At 45.6% G+C, this 18,883-nt stretch overlaps 3 protein-coding genes across 3 annotated transcripts; 1 reads left to right on the top strand and 2 right to left on the bottom strand.

Annotated features, from left to right (window-relative positions):
• Nucleotides 1-439: 439 nt before the first annotated feature.
• Nucleotides 440-1,365, top strand: MONOS_1159 (putative guanylate kinase; the record flags this gene model as incomplete). The annotated part of the gene is made up of 3 exons (XM_067864132.1): nucleotides 440-487; nucleotides 539-892; nucleotides 992-1,365. 3 exons carry the CDS (start codon nucleotides 440-442, stop codon nucleotides 1,175-1,177), a joined length of 588 nt encoding a protein of 195 aa, XP_067735820.1. The 3' UTR covers nucleotides 1,178-1,365.
• MONOS_1160 (putative ubiquitin domain containing protein) lies at nucleotides 1,265-16,212 on the bottom strand (the record flags this gene model as incomplete). The annotated part of the gene is made up of 4 exons (XM_067864145.1): nucleotides 1,265-15,724; nucleotides 15,787-15,931; nucleotides 16,039-16,119; nucleotides 16,176-16,212. 4 exons carry the CDS (start codon nucleotides 16,210-16,212, stop codon nucleotides 1,828-1,830), a joined length of 14,160 nt encoding a protein of 4,719 aa, XP_067735819.1. The 3' UTR covers nucleotides 1,265-1,827.
• Nucleotides 16,213-16,264: 52 nt separating this feature from the next.
• MONOS_1161 (putative cytoplasmic ATP-dependent RNA helicase Dbp5) lies at nucleotides 16,265-18,879 on the bottom strand. The gene is made up of 5 exons (XM_067864156.1): nucleotides 18,617-18,879; nucleotides 18,244-18,479; nucleotides 17,899-18,161; nucleotides 17,582-17,722; nucleotides 16,265-17,338 (listed from the first exon to the last, which is right to left on the bottom strand). The coding sequence occupies exons 1-5, from the start codon at nucleotides 18,832-18,834 to the stop codon at nucleotides 16,436-16,438; spliced, it is 1,761 nt and encodes a 586-aa protein (XP_067735818.1). The 5' UTR covers nucleotides 18,835-18,879; the 3' UTR covers nucleotides 16,265-16,435.
• Between the last annotated feature and the right edge of the window lie 4 nt (nucleotides 18,880-18,883).

Below are 18,883 nucleotides of genomic sequence, written 5' to 3'. Positions count from 1 at the left end.
CTGCATTTATCAATACATATATATTTTATTTACGTTTTCATATGAAACTGACAAACATGAAACAAAATTTCATATTAAATCAGAAAGGCTAATTATCAAATTTGTCAATCATATATTTTAAGCTTTTTTGATAAATTGTGTGACTTCTCCTGATCAATGAACAAACATTATTTATTTATTGGCATATATCAATATAAAAGATATTTTTTCCTCTTGTATTTATGTCGTATTTAAGTCCTGAAGAAAATTCTAGCAAAACAAGTTTGAAAGTTGCTTTTGTTGTTTTCCTCGTTTGAACACTCTAAGGTGATAATGGTTAATTTTTCTGATACTTTTTTAACCAGATTAAAATTCGAAATAATTACACCTATTGGTTCATTTTTTTAATTTTCTCTCTAAAATTGAAACTCGAGCAGATAGCGCATTCAAACCTCTTGAAATGAAAGCAAAGCCTTTTTCAAAAGTAATTGTGATTGCAGGACCTTCTGTTTGGTTTTGTTAAATTTTTGAATATTCCACTTAAATCATTATTGAGTAGGGCGTTGGGAAATCAACTGTTATAAGAAGAATGATGGAGATTTGCCCAAACACGTTTGCATTTTGCGTATCACATGCCTCGAGAGAGCCCCGTGCTGGAGAAATTGATGGGATTTCTTATCATTTTATCACAAAGGAAAAATTCGAGGAATTAGTTTCGCATGATGCATTTGTCGAGCATGCTTGTGTGCATGGCAATTTTTATGGAACTTCAAAAATGGCGCTCGAAAAAGTTGCATCTGAAGGAAAAATAAGTATTTTGGATATTGACATACAAGGATGCCAGCAAATTAAGCGTCAGAGCGATTTCATCAATCCAATTTTTGTACGAATGAAAATTTCACTTGAAGAATTGGTTTGAAATTGTTCTTTTTTCAAAAACTCATTTTTAAGATGGATTTGATAAATACGAAAACAACTTTCTTCGTTTTTCTTTCTTTTTTTGCCGGTGCAGAAGCGACGTCTCGTTGGTAGGGGAACGGAAACCGAGGAGTCAATGAGAATTCGACTATCAAATGCAGAAAAAGAATTATCTCCAATGGATGATTTTTTCCATCTTGAGGTTGAGAACATTACCGTAGACGACACAGCAGAAGCCATTTTGCGTTGTTTGAAAGAAAAAGGAATCCTCAAAGAATGAAAAGCGAATATTTAACACTTTCAATAATTTAATGTGAGATTGAAATTTTTGCTAAAAAATTATGTTGTTTAAAGAAAAATCTGATAATTCAAATGAAATATTTATTGTTAAATTTTTAATTCTTTTCGACAAAATAAATTTGAAATGAGATAATTTGTTATCATATCGAATAATAATGCGCTATATTAACAAATCATTCTTTCTTGAAAGAGGATCCAGTTGATCGAGACCGTTTCAGATGATATTATGACACATTTTTTAACAAGATATTTATTGACTCATCAAAAATCTGAAAATGAAATAAAGAACAAAAAATTAAGAAAATAAAAAAATGCTTATTTTAAAAGCTTTCTGTTTAAAATTGAGAAAAAACGAATTTATTTGAAGAAATCCAAGCGATAGAAACATCAAGCTCAAAAATGAGTCTCTTTTTATGTTTTATAAAATTAAATTAAACTTAGCAAAACTATAATAATAATAATTAAAAAATAAAAAATAGAAGTGAACGAAAGAATGAAATAGAAAAGATTTACAGAGAAAATTTAAATTTCATAAAAAAAACATAAAAAAAAGAGGAGGAAAGTAGGGAGAACTTTCCAATAACATTTTCTGAAAAACGCAAAAACATAATTTTTAAAGAAAGCGCTTTCTCACATATGGGTTCGTCGAAGAATGGCAGACGCATTCTCAAGCAATATGTTAAGCTTCGAAATTGTTTCGCCTTCCTTTTCGTCTCTTTTGATTTCTTTAATCTTTTCTCCAACACTCATTAGGAGATGATTCAAACACAATTCGTATGCGCTTTTCCATTCTGAATACAATCGATATCCAACACTGTGATTCGTCGCATTGTGCCTTGGAGAGTCCAAGGAAACAGTAAGCAGAGGGATGTGCCGCATTGGATGAGTAGGGTGGAATAAACGCTTTGCTAGCACATCTCCAACCGAAGCTCCACCACTGCCAACATATGAAAATTTCCCATTATTACTGTTCTTTGCTGCTTCGATTTTGAGGAGCATGCTGGGTGTCGGAAGAGTGTTGAATGGAGGAGGAATTGAAGGGTCCGCCAAGATTACTGGAGACATGATAATCTCATTCATCGATATTCCATCCTTCTTGTGCTCAGGAATTGTCTGCATGAACTCCAAAATGTTCGACAAGTCTTTCGCGGCCTTGCGGAATGGAGGAACCTGCGCTGGAGAAACCTTTGAAGAAGACGCTTGAGGCACCTTCTGCTCAGACCTTGCATCAATATCCGGTAATGCACTCAGACATTCGGGATCTGCGCCCCTCAGAAACGCCGCAAGCAGAGCAGGCGGAGCAGGATCGACGAGCGGACTGAGCAGTGTGGCAGCAATAAGAGCTGAGTGTCTGACCAAAAGCGGATAACGTGGACGCATCAGCGAAACCAACGCGGAGATATCCCGTTTCACCCCGTCGCCACAGCCGATCTCGTAAATCTGCATTGACAACTGTGGATGTTGTAGACTCTGAGGGCTCGGCTTGTTCTGTTTGAGAAGTTCCTTCAGCATCTTTGTCTGGGAAGAAGGATTCGATGCATCGACCAGCACATTTGCCATCAGCCCGCACATAATCACCGGCATCATCGCAAGCGTATGGTCGTCGCAGTCTTCGTCCCAGCAAATCCTCTCAAACTGGTACTTTTTCGAGTAATTCGTCACAAGTCGGAAGCAGTACTTCAGCCAATACGAAATATGAATTCGCCGTTCAGATGAATCTTTCCCGAAGATAAGAAACGGAGAAGCAGGCACAGCTGCATTAACAGATGCAGCTGCCTTCTCAGCAGAGCTAACTGGCTTGAACGGATTCCACACGACACCTTGGTTCAGCAGATCGCGGTTGATGAGGACTGCCTGGAAGGAGTCGAACAGCTCATCATCATGGGCTGTTTCAGACTCACTGTATATCATGTGCTCTGCCCACACACGCAGATTCGGCGTGCGAGGAGAGAAGAACGAGAGAACGCGGCTGAATGTGGATGAGCCGCGCGGAAACGAGCTCGGATGGTTCAGGCAATTCTTGAAGCACCAGGAGGCGTTTGGTGAGTCAAAAATAGCAGTAAGCAGCTTCGTCAGTTCCTTGTCGGTCACATCGGGTATTTCTTTCCTCTGCTTTGCGCGCTGCTCTGCCTGCTGATACATGTGCATCTCATGCAGCACTCCAGCACACAGACAATAGCACTGCCGCATCATCTCATCCGCAAAGTGGTACTTCGGACTAGAGTTCTTTTCAAAGGCACAATTCACGTGGAAGTTGTTGATCACAGCAAGCCGCCTCGAGCGCACCAGCTCCAACACCACACTGAGCCGCTGTTCGCCAGACATCGCTGTCTTGAGGAGATGATCGAGGAAGCGGTAGCATCCAAGCAGCGTCCAGTCATAGTCGGTCTTCCACTCGATCTGCTGCCTGCGCACGATGCATTCCAGCACCGCAGGAATGATTCTCTTCGCCTTCTCAACGTGGCTGGCGTCTTTGATCAACCAAATCAGCGTGCTGAACACTTGCTCGTACAGATGGATATCCCGCATGTCGTTGTCTATCTTACTCGGATTCCACGTCTGATTCGTCTCCTGCTCTTTCTCCGAGATCGGCACACGCGCTGCACCGGGCGACTGTTCCAGTGCTGCCAGTAGCGTCGCAAAGAGAGAAGATTCTCTCTTATTGTCAAACACCACCACTGCTTCGCCTGTCAGATACTTCGGCAGCACAAGAGACTTCGCTGTGCGGTTTCTCATCCGCTCTTCCTTTCTGTACTTGCTGTCAATAAGGCTCTCGAAGAACGTCATCGTGAGCTTCGTAGCACAGAACGAGTCGGGCGACTCGTAATGGCCACAGCGCACGCTTTCTGGCCCAAGCGCGTAAGTGTCGTCGGACGAGGAGTCGCAGAAGCTGCTGCATTGACTTGCCCAGTCGGGGCGAGACGACAGGTAGCTTCGAGAGAAGCGCGGAGGAAGCTCGGGAAGAAGCTTGAGTGATGAAGATGAGGATGAGGATGCTGAAGAAGAAGAAGAAGATGATGATGAAGATGAGGATGAAGAGGAAGTTGTTTCATCTGCCAAGCAAACTCCACACAAGCAACTGCAACAATGATTCTTTCCACAGACGCAAGCTGAAGAAGATGAAGTTCCAGATGGAACAGAGTTGCATCTTCCGCAGCAGCACACATTCTGCACAGCAAGGCTCCTAACCCATTTCAGTTCCTGTGTTCTGGGTGTTGTCTCGAGTGTGGATTCAACTGCCTCAACCACTTCGACCTGGTCGTCTGATGATATCGAGGAGAACATAGACATCACCCCAGTTTCTCCCTTGGTTGAATACAGCTCTGGGTGCTGCGGGCACATCGGCGGCAGCGCTGTTGGAGGATGAACCAGCCCCAGCTGCACCATCTGCCCTTCTGCTGCTGAGGAGCCTGAGGCAACCACTGCAGCGTTGTCGTCTTTGAATCCCCAGCGCCATCTCGCCTGCTCTGCCCGAAGCTCTGCCATCTTCCTTGCCTCACCCACAAACGTGAATGGGCCCAGAAGATCTTCTTTCTTGGCTGACACAAACACCTCCGCCGGCTGAATTTCGTCTTCTCCTTTCTGAGGCACAAGCTCGTTGATATCCCATCCGCCAGCCGCTGGTCCGATATCATTCAGCGGATCGTCCTTCGTCCACTTCTGTTTCATCTGGTTCACTTTCTCAGCCTCAGCTTTCTTTCGCTGCGCTAATTCTTCCTCTGTCTGCAGCACATCGTCTGCCACAACCAGCATCCTCGCCAGCCTCATTGCTGCCTCACGCGCTTTCCACGACTTCGCCTCTGTCCCAACTGCAAGAATTGTCTTCACATTGTTGTCGAACAGCCACACGCGCAGCGGAGGGCACACACGGCAAAAAGCAGCCAACGCACCGAACGCGAAAACGAGAGGAAGACGCGCCTTCTTCCTTTGATAGAGCGAATCGACAAACTGCTGCAGATATGCCAGCGCGAATGGATGGAGAGGCTCGAAGCTAGTTAGCGTTTGAGTGAGTGTTGATGAAGAAGCACGCAGCAGCTGTTGTTTTGAAGGGGAAGACGAAGAAGGTTGGGCAACGCTCGTAAGCGGAGCAATCGGATGAGCGTGCATTGTGATGTAGCCCAAGAACACAATGAGCCAGGAATACAGCGATTCAGAGGTGTCCTTGGTGCATTGGGCGTACACGATGTCTATCACAGATTTCTTGGTCTCGCTGCTTCTTCCATATGTTGCGTGGAATATGGCTGCAGCAATCAGTTTCTCGCAGTTCGCGTCTTTGATAGCTCTATTGAGGAAAGATGAGTTTGTGAGAACTTCAAGAATTGTGTTCTGAATCCGAGTAACACATCCACACACAAGCAGAGGCGACAGGAAGCGAGCAAGAGCACAATACGAGTCGTCAGCCAATGTTGGTCTTTGAGGAGCAGGGAATGGAACATCCACAGACACTTTGCACGAATACGCTGGCGACGAAACAATGGCTGAAGCAGGAGCTGACAAGAATGCTGCAGAAGCTTCACTGTCTTGTATGTACGGTGTGACATCTGCGCATTGGTTCCTTGCTCTTCCCCAGTTCATCCCATCCCACTCAAATGTTGTGTTGTATTCAATAATCGTTGGCGCTCCATCAACATCAACAACAGATTTTGCTTCTGGCTCATCAATTTGCATATCTCCTTCACTCTTCCCTTTCCCTTTCTTTTTCTCTTCTCCTTCCTCCTCCTCCTCCTCTTCTTCCTCCGCTAATTTTCCTTTCAGTTTCAGCTCGTTCTGTATCTCCAAGTACTTCCTCTCCTTCATCTTTGCGGCTGTCAGCAGAGGAGACGAAAGAGCAATGGACAAGAAGACAGCCTCCATCAGCGCCTTCATCCCAGCCTTTGAGGCAGTGTCTGCCACCCGCCCTGCTTTCTTGTTTTCCCACTCCGGTTTGTCCACTTTCATTGCCAGATTGAACGAGAACGGACTTTGGTTCTCTCCAAGCACATAATCTGCGACTCTTCGGGGGAAGTCCAAAGAAAGAAGAAGAAGAGACGAGAGTGTTCCGAGTGATGCAAAGTCACGCAGCACAATGAAAAGCGTCGTCATCGGAGTGAATTTTCCCTGGCGGCAGGGAAGAAGCGACAGGAGAGCAAACAGAAGCGAATGGAGCAGAGAAAGAGTTGGAGATAGCAACAGCTCTGAGAATAGAGAGTGTTTGAATGGAACAGGCGGAGACGGCAGTGTTTGAGATGCAGGCAAAAATGGATGCTGCTTCCACGTTGTGTCTTGTGCTTGGCTCATTTCAGAGGACTTCTGCATCTCAACACAAGAATCCGTGCTTTCATTGTCCTCATAGTAACACATAGAATCAGATGAAATATGAAACTTGAATCCATTTGTTTCGTTTTGGCTGTTGTTCGCCTCTTTGCCTTTTGCAGAATTGTCTCTTCTTTCCATCGTCTTTTGCCGGCGGAGCTCGCATTCTTCCCAGCAGCCTTGTACAAGCAGCACTTTCAATACAGAGAGAACCACTTTGCCAAACGCCATCCGAACAGAGTGATTGGAGCAGTTCACAAACACATCCTCCAACCAGGGTGTTGGCAGCACAACCTCTTCCTCCTCTTCCTCTTCCTCTTCTTCCTCCTCAGCTTCTTCTTTCTTTTCTTCTTCTCCTTCCTCATCCTCTTCTTTTCCTTCCTGCTGCTTCTTCTTCTTCATAGGGATGTACCTGAACATCTGGTTGACGCATTCCGAAGCAAAAATCGCAGCGCAATTTGGATTGAGTGCAAAGAGCGACTCGAGCGATCTGAGCCAGAAGACAAACAGAGGCGCATCGGCTGAGCGGACGCTGGTGTCAAACAGGAAGAAGAGCCAGACGCGGAAGAAGTCGGAGGACGTCCCGCGTGGCAGAGAGCAGATGGAAGATAACTGGAACAATCTCTCAGAAGCACTTGGGGTGAGGTATTCGGAGAAGCATTGGTGTTTGCGGAGAGAGAATGTGGGGCCTGACAGGAATGATGAGGTGGAGGTGGCGTTGAAGAGAGAGAAGGCAGAGCGGGGCATGCTGATGAGTGATGAGCTGGTATTTGAAGAGCTTGATGCACTTTCTGATGAATGTGCAAATGGAACTATAAACTCTGACTGTCCTTCAATTGAAGAGGAGCAGTAGGAAGAAGAAGAAGAAGAAGAAGAAGAAGACAATGAAGCCTGATGGTCAGTTTGATGAAGAGCAAATGAGAGGAGCGAGTCAAACAGAGAAGACATGATGTTGAAGTGGTCGGGGCTGAAGACGTGTGTCTGGTGCGAAAACTCGCAGTTGTCTCTCTGAATGCTCATAAGTGAGGACGGGCGTATGAGAGCCCGCCTTTTGTCGACTGGGATGATCGGCTGGGCAAGCGAGAAGAACGATGAGCCATACGTCTCCTTTAGTGCAGCCTCGTCTTGTTCTTTTTTCTGTTCTGATGCATTCCCGTTTTCTTCTTTCTCTTTCTTCTCTTCTTCTGCTGGTGCGCACACACTGTCTTCAGTTGGGTAGATCCTGTCGTAGAAGAGCAGATACCCCGAATGTGGTTTCTCCTCAATAGAATCCACATACTTGTTTGTCTTCGAATCGTATTTTTGGGTCAAAGCCGTCCCACCAAAGCATTGGTCAGGCAGCGATGCTGGGTTGAAAGTGGAGACAGTGGAGTCATTATAGCAGTGCCAGTGGTATGGCGGGTACCTCTCTCTGATGTACGAGTAGTAATGCCCGCTCTCTGTGGAACCTGTGTGCACAACAACACCACTCAGGCGATAGAGATTGGGGTTGCGTGATGAAGATGAAGAAGATGACGAGGAAGATGAAGAAGTCTCGTTTCCTTCGTTCTTCTTCTCCTCTTCCAAGCTGTCCAATCTGATCGGTGGTGGATCGTCAGCGATGTCGAGGCTCGTCTTCTTCTGCTGCACCTGCTGAAACAGCGTGGTGATCGGGATTTCTCTCTCGCGCTCGGCAAACGCCTCCTTCGTAAAGGGGCCCATGTCCAGCACCTCGCTATCCACAGGGAAGGACAAGTAATCATTCACTTTGAACTTCATGAACGTTTCAAAGTCGAGATCAAACCGCTTCAGCTGGAAGATCAGTGTGTTTGGCAGCTTGCCCAGCACTTCTCTCTTCACACAATCAACTTTCCGTCCGCAGGAATCACAGTGGAACTGATTGTCTCCATCAAGCACGCTTCCTCTCACAAGCTTCTTTAATGAGGAGAACAGCGAATTCTGCTGCTGCACATCGACAGGGATGAGGTAGAATGGCTCCTCTGTCTCTGACAGATGCCCAGCTGAGCAGATGAGCTGGTGTGTGAAGTGACCCTGGAACAGGCGCTGCATCACGTTCGGCTGCTTGTTTTTCTTCAGAATGTTCTCCAGCGTGTCAAAGAGCTGCCCAATGAACTCGTTCGCGTCCATCTGAATGTGCGTGGACATCTTCGAACCGTCGGGGTTTCGGTACGCCTCGCAAAATGCAGTTGTGTCGGCTGCTTTGCGCTGAGACTCCTGCAGATGCGAGAAAAGAGACTGAAGCTCGTTCCATGTCGAAGTCTTGTTCTCTTCTTCGTTTTCTTCACTGCTATCGTTGGATTCTTTTTTGTCTTCCTCCATCTTGTTGTCTTCCTCTTTCTTTCCTTCTTCTCCTTCTCCTTCTTTTTCCTTCTCCATCTCCATCTCTTTCTCTCCCGGCTCCCATCCGCTCTGCACTGTCTTGTCTCGAATGGCAAACACAGAGAATCTGAATGGATGATGCATAAACAGCTGCTGCAGTGTCGAGTTCATATAGCAAATCGTACCCAGATTCACCATCCCTTCATAGCCCGTTGCAGACCTTGCCGATTTTTTGGGTGAGAAGTTGTACTCATCCACATCCATCCTCCTTCTCTCTCTCGCCTGCAGATGGCCCCACAGCCACGCCGCATGCATGAACGATGGAGGACATCCTCTGCACAAAGAAAGCAGAAGAGACACAGCACTCTTACGCGTCGGCTCCCGTTTGCACTGCGGCTCGTCGGAAGTGAGTGGGGCAGTCGGTGAAAGCAGACTGAGAGAGTCTGAGTCTGCTTTGACGAGTGTCTCATCGCTTAGTGCACGCTCATTCCAAATAGAACTGCTGGTTGATGTGCCATCTTCTGAAGATGAACTGATCTCAATCCCCTGTGGAGCTGATATGTTCATCAGCATGTGGTGGAAGATGTGACTCACCAGGTTGTACTTCTGAGACACACCCAGCAGTTTCTTCAGCTCTATCGCCAGCGGAGACGACGATGACGATGCGTCTGCCGATGGAGAAGAGGAAGCCAGCTGAATGTCCTCGCACATTGCATTCTGCGCTTTCTGATTGATTAAACTCTGTTTGATGGCTGAAAAGTCATCGCTGATATGAGGCGATGAGAGCACAGCATCCAACGTGCTCAGCCACCCGATCAGCACAGAGTCTGCCTCTGTTGCATAGATCGACTCAGCTGGCGACGCTGTCACTTCCACAGTCGGGCGGCGCTTGATGATGAATGCGATCACTTTGGCCAGGTCTCGCAGGTTTAGAACGAATGACGACGCTTCGCTTGAAATAGAAGAAGAAGAAGAATTTGACGAAGCAACGTCAGTGGCTTGCGGAAGAAGAATGGTGTTTTTCAGAAGCGAAAAGAATTCCCTGCAGTTTTTCAGAGGGAATGAAGAATCAACCTCATCTGCCACATCCAGTAGTGTCCGACATAGCATTTTGCTCGCTGTGTTTGGCTTTCTCTCTGCTCCTTTGTTTTCTGAGCTGCTTTCTCTTTTGGGTGTATCGAAGCACAGAGAAAAGAAGAACACTGCAGCTTCCACTCGGACTGAGGAAGAAGGGGCATGCAGCATAAGGGCAGAGACGATTGAGCGGAAAGATGAAGAATTCGTGCAAGATGCGTAGGAATAAGGAATGGTGAAGGCAACAGCCTTGATGAGATTGAACACATTCTTCACGCCTGTGATGGAATCAGTGGATTGCACATCGATTTGAGCTTCTGTTGAATTTGAAGCAGAAGAAGAAGCAGAGGCAGATTCAGTGAATGGAGGAGTCAAAGGCGCTGGTGCTTGTATCGGTGGCTGGTCAAGATCGCTCTCCTCAAAGAAATCGCCATCCCACTCGGCCAAACAGTCGCAATTGCTTTTTTCGCTTCCGTTTTTGGTTGAGTTCTGTTGAGCTGCATCGGAATATGGGTTGCATTCTTTCTCTTCAACAACCAAATACTTCTTTTCTGATGAATAGACCATCTTTTGTGCTTCAGTTGAAGTCTCTTCGCTGGCCGAGAAGTATTCATCTTTCTTTTCATCTTCATCTGAAAGTGCAGAACTCGAAGAAGCACTCAATTTTCCTGCTTTTCCTGAACTTTTTGCTTTCATCGCATCTGCTCTTCTCTGTGCGATTCTGCCAAGTGCTCTTAAAATCGTTCCAGTTTGTTTGTTTTGCTGAGCAGATGCTGAAGACGACTTCTTATTCTGCTCATTTAACATCTTCGTCATGCTCAGCAGCAAAGACGCTAGTGCCGACAGCAATGTGACTTGCGTGTCTGTTGATGCTGCTGTGACAGCAGACAAAGAAAACGAGTTGCCCTTTGAAGGAACAATCGATGCAAACTGCTCCAGCGGAACAGAAAAATAGACAGCTAAGCTGAGGAGGCGGTGGCAGAAGCAGTATGACACGTCATTGGTGCTCAGCTTCCCGCAGCCCATTTGAGACAGAAGTTGGGTTATCCGCTTGGCGTAGCATTCATCTTCACTCTGCGAAGAAGAAGAAGAAGAAGAGGAAGAAGTCAAAAATGCAGATATTACTGATGTGAGCAGTGCAAATATCTGAGATCGAATAGAAGGTGAGATTGTTGTGTCGATAAACAAGTCACTGAACAAGAGAGAGATAAGTGATGCAAGTCCTCCAGCCATGATAAACTGGTTCTTCCATTCGTCTTTCTGTTCAGAAGTGTCAGAAGACGGGGAAGAAGAGGCAGACGGAACAGCTTTCTCTTTCTCATTTTCCTTTTCTTTCTCCTTTTCATCCTCTGCACTTGCTTCATTCTCTGGTTCTACCTCCATCTCATTCTTCTCTCCTGTTTCGCTCTTCTTCTTCTCATCCGCCTCGCTCTCGCTGTTCTTGTTCACAGCCATGATCTTGTGGATGGTGTAGAGCGAGTATATCAATCGATGCGGTGAGGACGGGTTAATCACATTTGTCCAGTCAAGCTCTGCATTCGGGTTGTGCAGCGCGCGCAGAAGCGAAGGTGACGGAGGCAGCAGCGCCAGGATGCGCTGAGAGAGATAAGTGAGAGGCGCCGAGGTGCCCATGACCGACAAGAGAGACGGGATGTACTCGACAAGCAAAGAAGAGGGAAGAACTGAGGAAGGCAGGCACGAATAAGGGTACGACGAGCAGATGGGTGTAGACAAGGGATCGCTGTTTGTGAACATCGCTGCCATCGCCGCTGGTGATTTGTCTGCAAATGCCATGACTGTGAAGGCCAGCTGCCTCAGCTCGTTCTGGTTTCTCTTCAGCTCCCGATCGATTTCAGGCGAAGCGGATGTTTTGTTCTTCAAACGAGCTAATTCCTTTGCGATTGGAGATTCATTCAAATTATCCTTCGCATTCTGATTGGACTCAGCTGAAGAAGAAGAAGATGATGATGATGAAGCAGGCGTTCTCCGATCATTAGCCACTGCAAGCGCCTGCAGCGTTTCTTTGGACTCTGACAGATCCTGCTTCCCAGTGTATATGAACATTCCTGCTGCTCCCATCAGCGCTTCCACTGACTGCCTGCTGATGAAGTGCAACCTCTTCTCTCTCTCGCCGCACTTGCACTTGCAGTCACAGCCTGATTTCTCTTCTTCTTCTTCTTCGCCTTCACCTTTTCCACATTCTTCCTTTCCTTCTCCTTCTTCTCCTTCTTCTTCTTCCTCAACAGAGAACGTGCTAAACACAGAAGCAGGAACCAGCCCTGCCTGCACTGCACATCGTATCTTGAGTGACTGCATGCATTCTCTATCTGAGAGCTCCAGCGTGTAAACATCATGTCCAGCATTCGCTCTCCCTCCTTTGCCTCCCTGTGCCGAAGACATCGAGCTCTGGTTCTTTGAGCCTGCCCCTGATGTCCCTTCAGCATTCGTTTTGCTTCTTCCTCCTGTATCAATCACCACCTTCACTTTCTGCTGTGGGCCCTGCCGCTGCTTCTCTCTCGACTGTGAGAGGCGAATGAGCGGATGTTGGTAGAAATCAAACAAGTCCATCAGCTGCAAAATAATCAACAGTGCATTCTCTGCTCGCACATGCAGAATATCCAGCGACTTCTCCTTTCTGTCTTTTACTTCTGATGTTTCAGATTTGCCCATTGTCTTTCCCTTTGCAGCTGTCTGTGCTTCGTTCTGCAGCTCCTTCTTCTTCTCCTTCACAGCTGCCACCAGCGCATCCACTTCACCGATCGCTCGCGACAGAACGAAAAACAGCTTCTCGCGGAACATGGAGAGCACTTTGTGCTCTTCCTCTTCTTGTTTCTTTGAGATGTTGGCTATTCTTTGACTCGATGGAAGGCACGACGCAGGAGAGGAGGCAAACGACATCAGAGAAGGTAGCGAAGACGGCTGGAACGACAGCATGATGGCATCGCGTGCCATCTTCCCTACGTTTGAACTGGTTGATGCAGAAGCAGAAGCAGAGGAAGAAATTGAAGAAGAAGAAGAAGACGGTGATGATTCCATTGAAGCACCGCATAACAATGCAATGTCCCAGAGTGTCTCTTCTCCTCTCTTCACGTTCTTTGTCAGCTGTTCGCATTCTGCTTTTTTCATTTCAATTTCCTTCTGATCAACTTTCTCCCCTTGTGAAGCGATGGACAGGTATTCCTTCTCTGACTCCGCAGCCATCTCACGTATGATGTTCAGCAGCGTCTTTAACAGAGAGAATTCTGAGTCCAGAAGCTGCCGTGTGATGAAGTCGAAACAGAGCTTCGTGAAGAACGAAGGGAGAACGGCTGAAGGAGATGGGTAGAGCGGAGAAGGCGGAGGAGGAGGTGGTGGTGGAGGCGTGGATGAAGACAGGGATTCTTTTGATGATGATGATGATGATGATGAAGCACTTTGCTTTCCCTTCCCATTTCCCTGTGTAGAAACTGCATTAGGACGAGGTGGAGGAGGAAGAGGAGGGGGAGATATCATGCGAGTGATAACAGTGACTGAATACTCCCTCTCTTTCGCTGTCTGCGCATGCACCACAAGCTCCTCCCACATCCTGTCCAAGTTCTCCACAGTCAATTTGAATCCGCCGCTTTTCACGAGTCGGTCGAGGAACAAGCAGCGCGTCTTCATCTGCTGCGAGTGTGTCACGTGGTTGATACGCAGCTCGTCTGTGAGAACATTCTCTGTTGAAGTGGAAGAAGAAGAAGAAGATGATGATGATGATGATGATGATGCAACTGAAGATGCATATGAACGATAAGCTGCAACATCGTTGAGAATCAGATGACCAATGCTGTAAGTGTTCTGTAAAACACACAGATATTCATCAAAAGTCGGAATGCTCCCGTCCCTCGTGAGTGTGGAACGCATTTCCTTTCCGTTCTTCGAGTCCTCTCTCTCCTTCGCCTCCGCTGCCGCTGCTGCTGTTGCATTCCTCATTGCTGCCTGTTCTGCAACCATCTTCTGCGTCAGCACCGCCTGCTCCAGCAGCTTCAGCGACTGCGTGACAGACGTGTGCACATGCAGGTTCGCCACACACACTGGAACCATCTTCTCTCTCTCCTTCAGCGGAAGCAGCGAGACAAGGGTACACAAATGCGCCAGCGCTGCTTCTGCTGCAGCGGGTGTGCAGACGACCGATGAGAGCCCCGGATAGAGCTGTGTCTGCCCTTTCAGCCAGTTCAGTGCCTGCTGCAAGGGTGCGGTGAATGGGATGCTCTGTGGTGTCAGCGATGACTCTGAAGATGATGGAAGTTCATCAACCACGTCTGGCATGCTCTGTGGAAGCGGATCGAGTGCCAGCGAGAAGAAGAAAGCGAGGCCGTTCTCAGCAGCCGCGTTGGAGCAGCGGCGCAGCGTCTGCTCGATGATGGCACTCAGAATGGCGAGTGCTTGGACATCGCTGATGATCAGGGAAGGTGTGGATGAGGCAGAAGCTGCACGTGAAGGAGATGGGGAAAGAGAGTGAGGCTCATCAGAGGGGGATTGCGCATTGGGTGGTGCAGTGGTGGAGAGAGTTGAGGCAGATGAAGAAGAAGCAGAAGAAGAAGAAGAGGGAGAAGATGGAGAAGGTGATGATGACACAGCAGCTGTCTGCTGCATAAGCGATCGAGTGATCAGCCCAAACAGGATTTCCAAGTCCTTGTTTGACGCGATGACCACGAACTCCTTCCAGAAGGCGTCCATCATCTGCTCCTGCTGCTCTTGCTTGCCCCGCGACGCCTTCCACAGCAGCTCCAGCACCGCTGGCCCTGCCCCGTCGGCACACTCGCCCATCTTCTTCGCCAGTGGGAGCCCTCTCCTGATAAGCTCTGTGTGCATGCGCTCCTCGAACAGAAGCTGCAGCATGCCTTCCTCGCGGAACAGCCGCATCAGCTGCGAGTGCGTCAGGTAGCTCGGGCGCTGCAGGCACGACACTGTCCACGTCTCCTTCTTCTTCTCCCGCTCAGCCTGCTCCTTCTTCCGCTTCGCAGCCTCCTCTGGCGTCAGCGGCAGTCTCAGCACAGGCGCCGGCCAGCACGAAGCGAACTCTGCGCAGAACGAGTCTCTGAGCTGCTCCGCGGCAGCTATTCGCTTCTCCAGCGCCGCTGCTCTCAGTTGCCGTGCACACAGCCGGAACAGCATCTCCTCCATCTCTATCTGCGCCTGCGGCATGTGTGCTTCCCCTTTCTGGTTCCATTCGACTGCCTCCACTGCCTCCAGAAGACGAAACGCAGATTTTTTCTCTTCTGCACGCATCATCTTGTCTATATCGATGTCGTGTCTCAGAAATTCACGCACTTTTTCGCAAACACCTCCGATTTTCTGGAAGGCCCTTTGAGAAAAAAGGCTAGCTGCCTTCTGAAACACACGCATGAGATGCTTCAGGCGATAGACAGAAGGAACGTGTGTTTGTTCAGTTGCAGATGCAGAACTGCTCGAATTTGCACTCGAACTCTGCCCTTTTGCTTTTTCATTAGCCTTCGCATCTTCTCCAAATGTACCTTTCACCTTCATGTTAAGTCCAAGCTCGGTTTCTATTGCCTCTGTCAATAGAGCAAACCCATTGTGTTTTATGAAAGTGTCAAAAAGATTAACATGAAATCCCGCAGTGTAACGTAAATCTTGTTTTTGATCCATAAACTGCGACACAAGTTTTGATGGCTTTGCAGGGCGACGTTCGTTGTATTCATAATCTTGGTAAAATGCACCGTACTTACATTTAAACAACAACCCAATGACGTGAGCAAAAGAGTTCGTCATTTCAATATTTGGCAAAAGATAAAGAATCGTATCAAGGATGTCTTCCGAGTATTCTGTAACAATATCCCAAGTGTCTTCGGAAAATTTACTATGAATAAAAAAGATAAATCATTAAATTATGAAGAATTATTAATTTAACAAAATACAAACCTTCTCCGACCAACAAATCTTAACATTCGAATAAGAGCACTAAAAAGTAATTCAACGCATTCATCTTGAATATCAGCACCTTCTAATTCTTTAAAGGCGCAGCAGCAAGCTGATATTTCAATGAATTTTGTTCTAACTTCAGATTCTGAAAAAGATCAGAAAAAAGAAATTGAATGAATGTTAATAAGGAAATGTGACATAGATTTTTTAAATGTTAGAGCAGATGAACGAATGAATTATGTACATTAATACCTTTAAAATTACTTGGTCGGATGTCAAGAGAACGAAGAGAGCTTCGCAAAGCTTTTGGATCATTGCATTCTTCAAAATATTCTGTTGATTTAATAAAACTATCAAAAAAATCTTTAAATAATATAGTAGTGTCCAACTTCCTATTTTTGCTTCGAAGCCTGATGGCTCGGGCATTGAATTTTCGCAAATAAAAAGGAATGATCTTAACCCACAAAAAACTATGATCTTTGATTTTCGTTTTGCTTATTTTCTTTTGTTTGATAATCAAAATAATAAAGAATCATGTAGTGTATTAAAGTGAAGCATAAAAACTGGAAAAGAGAAAAAAATGAAGAAGATAAGGAAAACGAATCCAAATCCATTTTATGTGATAAATGAAAATTGTTAATTACTATTTTCACATAAGATCAATATCATCCATCTCATCTTCTGGAATAACCATGTCTTCTGGGATGTCTTCGCCCAAAATGCCTTTGAACTCTTCGCCACTTAAAAATGCGTCCAATTCTTCTTCAGTTGGCATGTTTTCATCAGGGAAATCATCTAAATCATCGTCCAAATCACCATCTTGTGGAACAGAAGACGATGAATCCTTTGCCATTCCGCGAGTGCACAGACCCCCGCATCCTTTCCCGCATATGCATATTGTCCCTCCCATCTCTCTCTTCTTTTTCTTCTTTTTCTCCTCATCTTCTTCCCCGTGGTATGCCCCTTCTGCAAGGAAGAAATCACCAATATCAATCTCCCTGTCCATGATCACCTTCTCCACCTGCCTCGACTTGGAGCTTCCTGGCACGAATTCCTTAGCCTGAGATGAGAGAGAAGAGGAAGAGGAAGAGGAAGACGGGACATCTGTGTAAGCTGTGGATGGGATGTCTCCAGCTGAGTTTGGCAGAAACGGTGCCAAGTCATCAAAAGAGGTCAGTTCTTTAATCTCCTTCTTGAAATGCCACTGGAAGAACGCAATCATGTCATAATCGTTCAGATCGACAAAGGACAGAGCCACGCCTTTCCGCCCAAACCTTCCCGTACGCCCGATCCTGTGCAAGTATGTCTCGGGAGAAGGGAGATGCGAAGCGTCGAGCGGAATTTCGAAGTTGATGACACAGTTCACCTGCGATATGTCAATGCCACGAGCCAGCACATTGGTGGAAACCATCACACGTGTTCTCCCGGAGCGGAAGTTCGCAATTGCCGCGTCTCTTTCAGCCCCGCTCATTTGCCCTCCTCCGATCAGCACGGAAACAGAGTGCCCGCTCTTCTCCAGGAATGAGTGAAGAGATTGCGCTGTTTCACGAGTCTGGCAGAACAATGTGTTTTGTGGTGTGTATGTGTGTGTTGGTTGTTATTGAAAATGTGAAAGGAAAGGAATGTGGTGAATTTGAAGGAGAATGAAGATATTCCATTCCGTTGCATTTTCAGTAAAATAACAAAAATAATATGGAATAATTGAATACAAAATGTATGTTTTGATGTTAAAATAATAATAATAATAAATTAAATAAGCATTGCATCAAATAACAAGTGAAGGAAAATCAAATACCTGAACAAAAATAATCATCTGTCCGATTGAAAACTGCTCATAGAGATCGGTGATGAACTGGCATTTCTCGTCAAATGATGACAGCACAACATAAAACTGCTCGATTTCGTCTAATGTCAGTTGATCTGTTGTAAGTTCAATCTAAAATGAGTTTGATATCGCGAATTTAGGCAAGTGCCAACGTAAATTATTGTGGAAAGTTGAGAATAACAAATTAAAATAAAAATTAAATAAAAAATCGTGTATAACGAATATATTATAATTGGATTTTCATCACAAAAATTATGTTCGATAATGAAAATAGTAATTTAACACACTCTAATTGCGTTTGGAGCAAAACGGTCCATGACTTTCTTTGGTATTGCGTTCATCGTAGCAGAAAATAAAACCACCTGTGTTGTACTTGGTATCTGTTTCAAAATTGGAATGGTGTGTGAATAACCTGTTTTTCCTTCAACAACAAGTTCATCTGCTTCATCAAGTATAATCATTCTAAGCATCATTAGATCAATTTCTCCGTGCTGAACATAATTATTAACCGAACCAGGTGTTGAAATTATAATATGATCCGTTATCGCAACTAAAAATATCATAAAACATTAAGTGAATGGTAACAAAAAGGAAAAATAAATGTATATGTAAAATCACATAAAGCAGCAAACCTCCAAATTGATCATCAATAAATCCAGGCATTGAAATGAGTCGTTTAACACTTATTTTTGTATACCGACATAGTTGAACGCAGACATCATAAATTTGCCCAGCCAATTCTCGAGTTGGTGCAATTACAATCACCTGTGGCGCAGACAGCTCTTCTTGTATGCAAGACAGTGCGGCGATAAGAAATGTTGCCGTTTTCCCCGTGCCTGATTGGGCTTGTCCAATAAAATTTCGTGGACTTCACATAAAAGCAAGTTATATTTTAAGTTTGTGTGAATTAATGATTTCCGAAAATAAAAATTTATTTGTCCAAAAATTAATGTTTTATAAAAAATTTGAAATCAAATGCAAGATAAAATGTAAAACAAAGCAAACGGTATTTGCATAAGCAAAGGCAAAGCTCTACTTTGAATCAGTGAGGGAGATTCATATCCTAAATCATATAACCCTTTCAAAAGAGAATTTTTTATTCCCAATTCTTCAAAAGTCTTCCCTTCGGAATACAATGGTGAACTTGGATCAGCCTGTTTTTCTGAAACTACTTGTTTTATCTTTGGATCTGACGGAGGAAGTGGTTGCGGATGAATTGACATCAAATAATGACAAAATGAAATTACGAAGAAAAATTGTACGATCGTAACC

This window comes from Monocercomonoides exilis (assembly GCF_001643675.1).
Source record: "Monocercomonoides exilis strain PA203 chromosome Unknown scaffold2-2631571, whole genome shotgun sequence".
Taxonomy (NCBI): domain Eukaryota; phylum Preaxostyla; order Oxymonadida; family Polymastigidae; genus Monocercomonoides; species Monocercomonoides exilis.
This window is presented reverse-complemented; position numbering and strand designations above follow the sequence as displayed.